Source organism: Acinonyx jubatus, chromosome A1 (genome assembly GCF_027475565.1).
Source record: "Acinonyx jubatus isolate Ajub_Pintada_27869175 chromosome A1, VMU_Ajub_asm_v1.0, whole genome shotgun sequence".
NCBI classification, from domain to species: domain Eukaryota; kingdom Metazoa; phylum Chordata; class Mammalia; order Carnivora; family Felidae; genus Acinonyx; species Acinonyx jubatus.
This window is the reverse complement of record NC_069380.1, coordinates 192,927,633-192,940,208: the sequence shown is the minus strand read 5'-3', so window position 1 is coordinate 192,940,208 and position 12,576 is coordinate 192,927,633. Positions and strand designations below refer to the sequence as shown.

At 44.4% G+C, this 12,576-nt stretch overlaps 1 protein-coding gene and 1 long non-coding RNA gene across 7 annotated transcripts in view; one reads left to right on the top strand and one right to left on the bottom strand.

Moving 5' to 3' along the window:
- SLC36A2 (solute carrier family 36 member 2) overlaps positions 1-12,576 on the bottom strand; it is a 31,555-nt gene that overhangs the window by 8,507 nt on the left and 10,472 nt on the right. For all 6 annotated transcript variants that reach the window (XR_008289115.1, XR_008289117.1, XM_015063926.3 and 3 more), the window contains 5 exons: positions 12,330-12,414; positions 9,301-9,519; positions 7,702-7,800; positions 2,678-2,844; positions 497-666 (listed from right to left, as the gene is read on the bottom strand). Coding sequence is in view for 4 of the 6 variants with exons in the window: in XM_015063926.3 (XP_014919412.1) it covers positions 497-666; positions 2,678-2,844; positions 7,702-7,800; positions 9,301-9,519; positions 12,330-12,414 (740 nt within the window). In the remaining 2 variants the exon portion in view is untranslated. The remainder of the gene's footprint in view (positions 1-496; positions 667-2,677; positions 2,845-7,701; positions 7,801-9,300; positions 9,520-12,329; positions 12,415-12,576) is intronic.
- Positions 1-12,576, top strand: part of LOC128311124 (uncharacterized) — a 26,431-nt gene extending 13,855 nt beyond the window's left edge. The window contains exons 2-3 of the long non-coding RNA XR_008289118.1: positions 9,091-9,209; positions 12,235-12,576. This is a non-coding gene — a long non-coding RNA (uncharacterized LOC128311124). The remainder of the gene's footprint in view (positions 1-9,090; positions 9,210-12,234) is intronic.

Here is a 12,576-nt window from a genome sequence, read left to right as displayed (position 1 = left end):
AGTCGGTTGAGTGTCCAACTTCGGCTCAGGTCATGACCTCACGGTCTATGAGTTCGAGCCCTGCGTCGGGCTCTGTGCTGACAGCTCGGAGCCTGCAGCCTGCTTTGGATTCTGTGTCTCCCTCTCTCTCTGCCCCTCCCCCACTCATGCTCGCTCTCTCTCTCTCTCTCTCTGTCAAAAATAAATAAACATTAAAAAAAAGAGCACAGTGGCTGGTACACAGTAGGTATTTAATATCAGTTCTTATGATGATGATTATTGTTCAATAAGCTGTCACTCACTCCCTCAGGCTGGACACCTGCGAATCTGATTAATTAGGTACCTGTAGGAATTAGGTTGTCCCTGAGGCTTACATGAGTTACTACTTGTAAAGTATGGTCCTTGAAATACAATTAGTGCTCAAACAATGCTGGTTATCATGATTATCCTTCACCATCTGGCTGATTCCTGATAGCCCTCAGGGAAAGAGCACCATTTTGCTGTGCCTTGTACTCACATGTCAGGCAGACCATGGCGAGGCGGATGGACAGGTCCAGAGGCAGTGCCCAGCGCTTTGACACCTGCGAGGTGGCAAAGGGGATGATGATTTCTGCAGGGACGTAGAACTGCAGGGCGTAAGTGCACAGGATACCCACGATGTACAAGAGCTTGACCGACTGGTACAGCCTGCGGGACAAAGCAGAGCATTGCTCCCTGAGGCCACTGTGCTCTGATGCCTGGGCCCTAGGAACATTAACCTCTGACCTTGGGATAGTCCCCGGGGCTGCAGTTTCCTTGTCAACATGATGGGCAGGGGCTTCTTGGAGCTAAGAGGGGGTCACAGCAGAGCATGCAGTGGAAACTAAAGAATAAAGTATCACGAATTCGAATGGAAACGGGTCATCTCCAAATAGAATCTTGAGCATGGTTACATGCAACACCTTCACAAGCCACTATCACTTGGTGGTCAAGTTTAGGTTTTAGGAACTACAGGCTCAGGCCAGGTACCCCGTGCAGGGAGACAGAAGTGTTAAGTGGTGAAGACCAAAAACCCTGGGTCTAAAATACTCTCGTCCCTTGTGATCTAATGTCAGTCCTTAGCGATGCTCTGGATTCCCCCAGAGTTCTTGGCACATAACAGGCCCTCAACAAATGCTTCTAGTGGGTTGACAGAACTGCAGAGTCCCGAACCCTTGCAGGAAGACGCGGTCTACAAATAGGGTTGTGTGCAGGCTGGGGGTGAAAGTAACCCTTGTAGGCCTTGGACTGAGGCAGAGACGGTATGTCGGGTTTTACCAAAGCCTGTTTTGACCTATGGAGATAGGACTTTTTCCTTTAGTCCACTAATGTGGTAGCTACATCTCACATACTTAAGAAATGAGTGTGTGTGTGTGTGTGTGTGTGTGTGTGTGTGTATATGTGTGTGTGTGTGTGTGTGTGTTGGGAGCCATTCCTTAGACTAACTTCCACATTTCTGAGTTTCTTGTTTTCACTAGTCCTTCTGCCTGAAACACCACTTACTCCATTTCCACCGGTCCAAATCCCACTAATTTTTTTGAAATTCCCATCTTTTGAGCTGTACTGCACGCCAGATATTTTTAGACATGCCCAACTTAATCCCCAGGGAAACTCTGCATTATCGATGAAGAAACTGAGGGTCAGAAAGGTTGAGGAAATCACCCATGACCACAAGCTAGAAGGTGGCGCAACAGAGACTTGGGCCCATGAGTGACAGAGTCGTCCTTGTCTGGACAGAGCTGCCTTGTTGGACAAAAAGATTCCCGTTCTGATGGATTTCTTTCCTCAAAGGTTCCCAAAGCCTCTTTGCTGCTCTGGAGGGCTCCTTTTTCTGTTCCATTTGTGTCTATACACTACCTATCCCTCCCCCATCCTCGCTGGATCACGAGCTGGGGCAGGTAGCGAAGTTCAAGATCTTAGCCTACTCAGTCGGTGCCTCCCAGCTCCCTCGTGCCTAGACTGGCGTCTCCACCTAATTGGCATGCAGGAAATGCTTGATGCATGACATTATCAACTTGAGAAAGGGGCCCCATTTAGGTAAATGAAGCCTCCAAGTGACCCTTAAAAAGACAAGCCCCCTGTCATTAATGACCTGCCTGGGTGTGGGAGACAGTGTCACACAACGCGATATGGGTTCATGTGTCTATTTAAATCCTGGCTAAGTCTGGGCCAGCTAACTGTTGCATGAGTTGGTTGCATTTGAACATAAAATGTTCACAGTGGTCGTCCCAAATTGGTCCTTGCTTCACTACTTTTTTCTCCTACTCTGACCGGGAGGATGTATACCCTTGGCTGTGGCAAGGAAGGCTTGGTAGCATAGGCCTTAGGAAGTGTTGCTGGAAATGAGTGTTGCTGCCCAACGACTCCTTTCTCTGCCTCTTATTCTCCCCGAGGGCCCCTCCCTTCTCTCCTTGGGTGACCAAGGACTGTCACTTCTGTCTCTTCCTAAATCCTGTCCTCCATACCAAAGCTATCAAGGCCTCACTCAACACGGGAGGCTGTTGTTCAAAGAGGAGCTCCCTGGACAGAGAAACCAGAGCCCAGGGTGCCAACGACAGTTCTGCTTCTTGCTGTGGAGGCCCTGTAGGCCTCAGTTGCCATCTGTGGAAGGCAGGAGGAAGTAACTCACACATTTCTACCCGGCCCCACGTCCCCCCCACCTGAGGGCCTGTGAAGTTACCAGCAGTTGGGTAGGTTAAGGGTTATGCTGGCCTTGATGTCGTTTCCAAACCGCAGGTAGCCCAGGGCCCCGATGCCAATGTACAGGGCAGTGATGATGGACATTCCCAAAGACAGGATGGCTGGGAAGCGGCGGGCATCCTTCATCTTGTTTTCCAGGGGAAGAACCTACAGAAGCATCATAGCATAAAAAGAGAGAAGAAGGAGAAAGAGGAACATGAACATAAAGAAGAAAGGCATGACACTTCTGAGTATATCCCAACATACCGGAAGCAAGGGCTGGAACTGATATTCATAGCAGCATTATTTCCAAAGCCAAAAGGCAGTAGCAACCCAAGGGTCCAGTGATGGATGAATGGATAAACAAAGACGGTATATACATACGATGAATATCATTCAGCCTCAAAACAAAAGGAAATTCTGACACAGGCCGTGATACGGATGAACCTTGAGGTCATTATTCCGACTGAAATAAGCCGGTCATAAAATGGCACATACTGTGTGACTCCGTTTACATGAGGTGCCTGAAGTAGTTAAATTCAGAGAGTCAGAAAGTAGCATGCTGGGTTCATGGAATGGGGAGTGAGTGGTTATTGCTCAATGGGTACAGAGTTTTGGTTCTGCAAGAAGAAAAGAATTCTGGGGACGGATGGTGGTGATGGTTGCCCAATAATGTGAATGTAGTTAATGCCACTGAACTCTACACTTAAACATGGTGAAGATGGTAAGTGTTGTGTTAGGTGTATTTTACCACAATAAAAGACGAAGGAAGGAAGGAAGGAAGGAAGGCCGGCCGGCAGGCCTGGACTCACAAGATGAGCCCTGGAACATTCAGAGCTGGAAGGGCTCTTCAGGTTGTTCAGACCAAGGAGATCAGTGCCCTGGGGCAGCCCCATCTGGCTAGCAGATGCATTTTGTTAGGCCAGCATAGCCTTGTAGACAATTGAAGGTGAATGCCTTTGGGCACAATATTCTTGCCCCATTCACCAGGCCCGCCTCTCCCCTCACATTGACATATACCTGGCCTCTTTGCCCACATTGCCCGCTAAAGGCATTTGAGTTTGAGACTTCTGATTCTAGCGCATTTGCTGCTTTCTGTCCAGAAGGGGAGGCTGAGACTCGGCTTACACAGTAAGCCGGTGACAAGAGTTGGGACTGGGGGTTCTTGGTTCCCCAGCAGGACACTCCCCTGCACACCACGTTCTCAGGATCCTTTTTCCCCACGTGTATATCTGGCCCTAAGAGCGTCGGAGTTGAGACCGCCTACCTGGAGCCTGCTGGGTACCCCAAGGTCACGTCTATCTTTGGAACCAACCTTCTGGCCTTCCATCCCATATACGTTCCTCCTTAGGCTTCTCTCGGCTGACAGTCCGCTTCCACCTTCTCCTTCTCCTTGATCAGGCTGTGGGTAAAGCGCACTCTACACACACCATTAGGCTGATCTGTGCTTCAGTTTCTGTATCTGAAAACTTATGTGTTGGAATTTTTTTTTTTTTTTTGAGATTTACGTGAGGACCGTAATGGCATACAGTAAGGGCTTAGTAAATGTTAACTGTTCTTGTTTTTAATACTGTGAAGACCACATCTCTATGAAGATGGAGCCTATATAATTCTTATTTTGCAGATGAAGACTGCGGCAGACTGGGGCTGTCCCCCAAAGTTCAAGTACTTGCTTCTATCCAATCTTGACTGTACCCCTCCAGTGCTGGATATATTTATTACTCGGTAGGACCTTAGCATCTACTCCCTTGTACTGTTGACTCCTTTTTTTGTCCTATACGCATCCCAGCTCCATGCAAATGGAAAATGCTTGAGGGGAATGCCATGTCAGGGTCATGGTTGTGTCTTTCCACTCTCCTCCAGATGAGCGGCAGGCTCCTAGCTGTGGCAGGTGCTCAGGAAAATGTCTGGGGGATTATATGGAAAGCGAACAATCCAACCTGAGTTCTCCCACCCTGCAATACATTTTTGTTTTTAATTTTTAATGTTTCATTCTTTATTTTTGACAGAGACAGAGCATGAGCAGGAGAGGGGCAGAGAGAGAGGGAGACACAGAATCTGAAGCAGCTCCAGGCTCTGAGCTGTCAGCAAAAGCCCGATGTGGGGCTTGAAACTCACAAATTGCAAGATCATGACCTGAGCCAAAGTCAGACATTCAACCGACGGAGCCTCCCAGGTGCTCCTGCAATACATTTTTGCTGCATAAATTCTCCAGGCTCACAATGACTTTTTTACTCAGTAGCTGGATTTCTCCTTCTCTCCTTTCTCCTCCCACAATCAACCAAGGAGATAAATGGCCATTCACATAAAGTGGGAAGTCCCTGGACTGGGAGTAAGGAGTGCTTGGTTTTAGCCACAGCTGCAGCTGTTCCCGGCTGGTGACCTGACTCAAGTCCCTTTCCTGTGAGGGCTTAGGCTCCTCTTCTGTAAAGTTGGAGACTGGGCTAGAAGATTTCTAGTGGTAATCTGAACTCTGATACTGATCATCATTAGTATCTAGTAGGTGTTTGATACTTACTGAACAATTACTTCCATCATTAGCTGGGGAATTAGAGTTCAGAGAGTAACCCATGGCTGAAGTAAGATTCCAGCATAGTCTGCCTCCAAAGTCTTTTACGCAACCACGGCACTCTGCTTTTTGCCATGAGTATCCAACATTCTAAATATAAAGTGCTTCCATTTCCATTAAGATGGTGTAAGCACGTTCCACCATAGCTCTCTTTCTGATTAAACCTAAAAGCCCTGGGCAGGATACACAAAACAACTACCCAAGGACTCTGAAAAGTATGAAGAGGGTCCCTACTTTTTTGTTTCCTTTTTTACTCTCAACACCACACTCCCAGGGCAAGTCCCCATCACAAAGCAGCATCTTGGTGGACCAGTGACTGTGGTGGTCACACAGGCACCTAAAAATCTGACACAAGCTTTTCTCTTTGAGCAAAGGAACTAGGGGAGGGGGATTTGGGGGTCTATAGAATGTAGGCGTAAATCAGCACTGGTATATAATTTGCAGGGTCTAATGCAAAATGATAATGCAGGGCACCTTGTTCAAAAATCAAGAATTTCAAGATGATGAAGGCAGAGCATTAAACCATGTACGGTATCCTTCCAAAGGCAGGTCTCTATGTGATTGCACAGGTTGCATGTCCATGAAGAAGGCCCTGGAAGGAATCCCTATTCATTCATTCATTCGTTCATTTTTATTTTAGTTTTTCCCTCTCTTTTCTCTCAGTGTTTAACCCCAGTCAGACTCAGTCACAGGAAGTGTGCATAGCACTATAGGGAGGCTAAAACCCTAGCTTTCTAGCCAGAGAACCAGAAAAAAAAAAGCCACTGGAAGCTGATGAGTGTGCAGGAAAACATGGATAGGAGGATGCTGGAGAAACTGATCTCCTGCATCTGTGGGTGAAGTCCTGGGCTCAGCCCTAAGTTGTGCATGTATGGAAATGTGATGTGAAAGATCAAAACATTATTTAAAGAAATGAAAGAAGACCCAAATAAATGGAAAGACATCCCATGTTCATGGAGGACAATACTGTAAAGATGCAAAGGCAATTCAATGGAGAATGAACAGTCTTTTCAACAGATGATGCTGGAACAATTGGCCATCCTATTAAACAAAAATGAACTCCAATGTATAAACATCTTTATCAAAAATTAACTCAGAATGGATCACAGATCTAAATGTACGATAAAATTATAAAATATTTAAAAGAAAATATAGGGGAAAATCTTTGTGGACTTATGTTAGGCAAAGTGGTTTTAGATAAAACATCAAAAGCAGGATCCATAAAACTAAAATTTTGATCTACTGGACGTCATCAAATTTTAAATCTTTTGCTCTATGAAAGGCACTGCTAAGAGAATGAAAAGACAAGCTACAGACTACAGAAAATATTTGCAAATTATATATCCAATAAAGGACTTGCATTTGGAATATGTATAGAATTCTTACAATTCAACAACTGTTAGGTCATTTCCAGTTTATGACTATTATGAACAATGTTGCCATTGTCATAAATTGGAAACAACCTAGCTGCTCTTCAACAGGTAAACCGATAAACAAATCGCGGTATTGCCCACACAGTGGATGTTCAGCCATCGAAAGCAAGGAGCTATTGATGGATGCAACAACACAGATGATCTTTTAAAAAAAAATATGTATATATATATATGTATATATATATAAAGTTTATTTGAGAGAGAGAGAGAGAGAGAAAGGGCACTCGTGTGCATGTGTGCACAAGCAGGGGAGGGGCAGAGAGTGAGACAGGAAGAGAGAGAGGATCCCAAGCTCCGATGCGCGGCTCGAACTCACGAACAGTGAGATCATGACCTGAGCCGAAATCAAGAGTTGGGCGCTTACTCAGCTGAGCCACCCAGACACCCCACAACACAGATAATCTTACATGCAGTCTCAAAAGGTTACATACAGCATGACCCCATGTGTATGACATTCGGGAAACAATAAAACAATAGAGACAGAGAACAGAAAGAGGGTGGTTGCCAGGGGTGTGTGGGGGGGGGGGCGGAGAGCAGACTACAATGGGAGCAGCACAAGGGTTTTTTTTTTTTTTGTGGTGAGGGAGTTGTTCTGTGTCCTGATTGTGGTGTATCTATGACTCTATGCATTTCCCAAACTTAGAGAAATGTACACCCCCCCCCAAGTGAATTGCACTGTATGTAAACTAAAAGTAAACAAAAATTACATGCACAGCACTTCCCTTCCTCAAGTGTGGAAGCACAAACTATATAATAATCCATCATAAACGTGTAGTACTTTCCAGCTTAAAACTCCTTTTGTTTGCTTCATTACATCCTGTAAATTGTATACCTCCGTTTGCCTTGCTTTTAAAAGATTAGGAAACACATGTTGGCATGAAGATAAATGTTTAATAGAGGTATTGGGACAAGAGGTTACTTTCTCCTATGTGCACACAGAAACCCAGAAACCCAGAGCTCCCGGCTCCTGTTCAGAAGGCCACCCACAGCACCGGGGAAAGGCTACCCCAATTCCAACCTTACCACGCCAATGCTTTCAAATGAAAAAATGGCTGTTCCAAAGAACAGAGGATAGGTCTTCCAACTTGCTACCAGTGGCAACCGGCTGGGGTCTGGAATTTCCTACGGGAGAGAGAAATGTAGTAGGACCTTTATTCTTAAAGCGTGTTTGGGCTCATTTAAGAGGGGAATATTCTGACAGTAAATCTAAATTAAAAAACAAAAACAAAACCAAAAATGTATGTCAAGAAATTCAGAAAACTTCAAAAGGAAGTAGGCACCAAAGCTGATTTTAACACCACACGATACCGAAGAGCCAGAGGAAAGAGACATTGAGGTATTCAGAGTACTGAAGGGTCAGGACCTCATGATGTGAGTATGGCTTACCAGAATCCTCCAAAAGAAAATCTTACACACCACAGGTTGGTACCAGCCTGAAATGCCCTTGGACACTTGGTATGTACCAGAGGTTAGGGGTGACAGAAAGTGCTGTGTCTATAGTTTCAGTGATATTCTAGGGAGTCCAAAGTAGTTAGATAGATATGAAAGTCCCCTTTTATAGATCCTCAATGAGTTATAAATTGAAGGGAAGAAAAGTACTGGAATAAATATTTTATGTGCCCTGTGACCTGGAATGTGACACCAATTACAGAGCTATTTCTCTAACTGGGCCACCTCAGGAATGGTCTAAAAATGACTCAAAGGTAGCTATCTCATTAAGAAATTCACTTTTGTAGGATTTATTAATATATTGTCTTAAGGAATATAAGACCGATTTGTAGTCCTCCTACAATACTTAACTAATTTGTTATTTTTATTAAATTCCATGGACAAGGGGCGCCTGGGGGGCTCAGTCGGTTAAGCGTCCGACTTCAGCTCAGGTCACGATCTCATGGTCTGTGAGTTCAAGCCCCGCGTCGGGCTCTGGGCTGATGGCCCAGAGCCTGGAGCCTGGTTCCGATTCTGTGTCTCCCTCTCTCTCTGCTCCTCCCCCGTTCATGCTCTGTCTCTCTCTGTCTCAAAAATAAATAAACGTTAAAAAAAATTAAAAAAAAAATTCCATGGACAAGATAATTTTTTTCTTGTGACTTCTGAAAGAGAATAACATCTGAAAGGTATGAGGTAGGCCAAGGGTTTAAGTTTCTATGCAGCCTTGTCCAATAAATACAATTAGAAAGGATGGAAAAGTAGAAATTGAGGGAAAATCAGTATCCATAATTCAACCTCAAAGGCATCATAATTTGCATTGTGACAGATTTGCTTGTGGTCTTCTGAGATTAGTCTCTGAGATAATAGGATCCAGTACGGGATCCTATTTTTCATTTGCATTTTGTTGCTATCTAACCATTAGAGGAATGATCTGTAGTTCACCAATCAAGATGTTTTCCTTACAGAGTATAATTTTTTTCAAAGCCCAGAATTTGACAAGTATTGGAGAAGCAATATAAAAGAGGAGATACCGAGAAGAAGGAGACTGCACAGAGACACCTTTGTGGAAAAAATGGTACAATGGTACTAGGCTGGAGAGTCAGGTACATACCTACCCTCAGGGCTGGCTCTAGGCAGGTATCTAGAGAAAAGTCTCTGCCCACTGGAGGGGTCAGGTGTGTGGTGTGCACTAACCTGGGCAATATACTGGGTGATGATGATCAAGCTGACCAGCATGCTGATGTTGGCCAACATGGAGAAGACGGTCAAGACCCTGAGGTTCCGGATGAGGACCAGCAGCACCAGGAAGGGCAGGAAGGCAAGCATGTAGAGTCGAGAGTCCATGGTGGGCGTCAGAATCACTGTCTCATTGTAATGGCAGTTGTTGGTGGTGCCATTAACTGCTTCCACTACCTGAGGAAGAAATGGGAAAAGCAAGGGGGAAGATTCAATGTATCTGTTGGCCACACGATGAGCTTAGTGCGTGGCCCATAATCAAGTCCCTCACAAAGAGCTGGAATGTCTCACACGCCAGGGCCTCACAATGAGTTAGGGTGGGTGTCTCTTTTGCTTATAACCAAAAAACCCATCGCTTACTGTTTCTTAATTGGACCAATACTGGCATTCTGAGTGAGAGAATTATTCTTTGTCAGGACTGCATTCACTGTAGGACATTTAGCATCCCTGGACCCCACCCAATAAAAGCTATTTGCATCCCCCAATCATTGTGGTGCACAAGAAACACCCCTCTGCACACAATACAAACATCCCCTGGTAAAGTCAGGGGGAATGGGGGAGAATTGGGTTGGTACTACCCTCATTTAGAATCAGCCTGAATTAACTGATACAGTTGTATTCTGCAAGCAATACAATTAGAACAATTAGAAACTAGAGTTAGGCAAGAAGAAAACGTAAAAGCAATGACAATCTCAGTACCCATTGGTAGCCAGGGTAATGTCCTGGAATATATTCATCTATGCATTTTCTTGTCTTTTTTTAAAAAAAAATGTTTAAATGTTCTTATTTTTGAGAAAGAGAGAGAGAGAGAGAAAGAGAGAGCGAGAGAGCACACACACACATGGGGGAGGGGCAGAGAGAGAGGGAGACACAGAATCTGAAGCAGGCTCCAGGCTCTGAGCTGTCAGCACAGAGCTCGATGCGGGGCTCAAACCCATGAACCCTGAGATCATGACCTGAGCTGAAGTCGGACGCTTAACCTACTGAGCCACCTAGGTGCTCCCCATTTATGCATTTTCTATTCCATATCACAAATTACATGTATCACATGCATCCTTTCCATTTTACAAGACTGCAATCACAGCATATGCTCTTATTTTGAAGTCTCCTTTTCATTTAATATACCACAGCTACTTGAATGAACGATTAAGTCTATTTTTTTTCTGATTCCTCACTATAATAGGAAAAATATTTGGCACATTAGCCAGCACTCATGGTCCTCTATACTGGGCACCATTCAATCTGGAAGGCTCTTCCTCTCCCAAAGCCGACACCTTCTACAACCAATTTTATTGCCTCTCCTGGGCAAGTCCTGCACATTCCTGCCTCCAGGTGTTCATGCCTCCCTTCTCGGCTGCCAGAACCTCTCCTCCAACCTTCCTTCAATACCCAGCCCAGATGGACCTCCACAAGGGAGACTTCCCTTGCTCTAATGATCTTTTCTGCCCCCACGTATTTTGCCCCTTAAGTTCACAATTAAGCAGCCCTGCCCTCAGAGTGTTGTCAGTGGTGTCCTGACCCAGCACCAAAATACACTGATGCTAACTTTTTATTTTTTAGAACACATTCTACTGAGCCTGCAAACTCTTCAAGTGAATGCTTGCTATGTCTTTAGACAGAGATGATAACGTTCAGCAGACTGATTTCCAAGCGGCCATCTGATGACGTGTTTTCAGAGCCTTCAAACAATCAAACTCTTTGACCCCATAATTTTACCTTAAGGAATATATGCTAAGGAAATAAAGGGGCATACAAACATTGCCACAGATTTTAGTAGAAAAACAAAGGGAAAAAAAGAAAATATCCAATGACAGAAGACTAAGTCATGGCTAATCTGTGTGATGAAATATGAAACTAGCAGAAGTTATATTTAAAAATATAAGGACATTACAAAATGCTCACCAGCTGATACTAACTTAAAACAATAACCTGAGTGGTTGAATTAACAATAATTTTGTTTCATTTTGAAAAGCAATATGGTATGGTGTTCAAGAACTGGAGCTCTATGTCAAAAGGCCTGGATTTTTGACTGTGCTTCTGTGATCTTGTATACATTATAGTTCATAGCTTTAGTTTTCTCATCTGCGAAATGGGAATAGCCACAGTACCTACTCTGATAAGGCTATGGATAGAGCTGAATGAGGGGAAGCCCATACCATGCTCCCTGTTCCTGACATAGAACAGAGGCTAACTCTGAACGCTTACTATTTTTTCCTTCTAATTTCTTTACATTTCTAAATTTCTAAATCATTGACTAAGGATGGCCTTTGTTACTACCCATATTATTTTGCTTATATTGCTACAAGATAACTTCTGGGCTAGATCAAAACAATGTCCTAGAGACAACAACTGTTAAACCGGAGGTTAAGAAGCTAAAGGTAGATAAAGATGGTCCAAAGAATGGGATGCCTGAATGGCTCAGTCGGTTAAGTGTCCAACTTCAGCTCAGGTCATGATCTCACAGCTCATGAGTTCAAGTCCTATGTCAGACTCTGTTGGCAGCTCAGAGCCTGGAACCTGCTTCAGATTCTGTCTCTGTCTCTCTCTGCCCCTCCCCTGCTCATGCTCTGTGTCTCTCAAAAATAAATAAACATTAAAAAAATTAAAAAAAAAAAAGATCGTCCAAAGAAGATTAGATATCATCCAAAAAGAACCATATCCATTTTAGGAGAGTTAAGGGTGATTAAGCTCCAAGGCTGGACAACTGACAAAATCCAAGGTTCCTTCCAGCTCAGTTTTAGAGACGGGCTTTGAGAACGGGTCCAAGGCAACGGACCAAGGGTACTATGAAAAAAGTAACCACTTGTAGAACAGACACGTGAATTGGGGGAAGTCTAGGTTCTTTGATAACATCTAATTTAACTTCCTTTGTTGTACTGATGAGGACACTAGGAGCCCAAGAGAAGAAGCCACATTTGCTGAACAACTAAATGAGGACCCTCCTCTTCCATGTCCTTTTCCCTTCCACCTTCTCTAGAAGACTCTACCTGTTTTAAATTATCAGCCAGAAACACAACGTACACACAGCAGAAGCCCAGCTGGGTGACTATAAGGAAGAAGCTCACGATATGCCTGGAAGAGAAAGGAGAGAGAGAAAATGCGTTATAAAAGAAGAGTTGATTTGTCAATTCGATGTCTGTCCCTAGGGCTTGGTGTCCCTGTACCAGCACCCTCCATTCTGCTACCTCAATCAACAATGGGGCAGTAAGAAGTGAGGTAACGACAGCTCTTTTT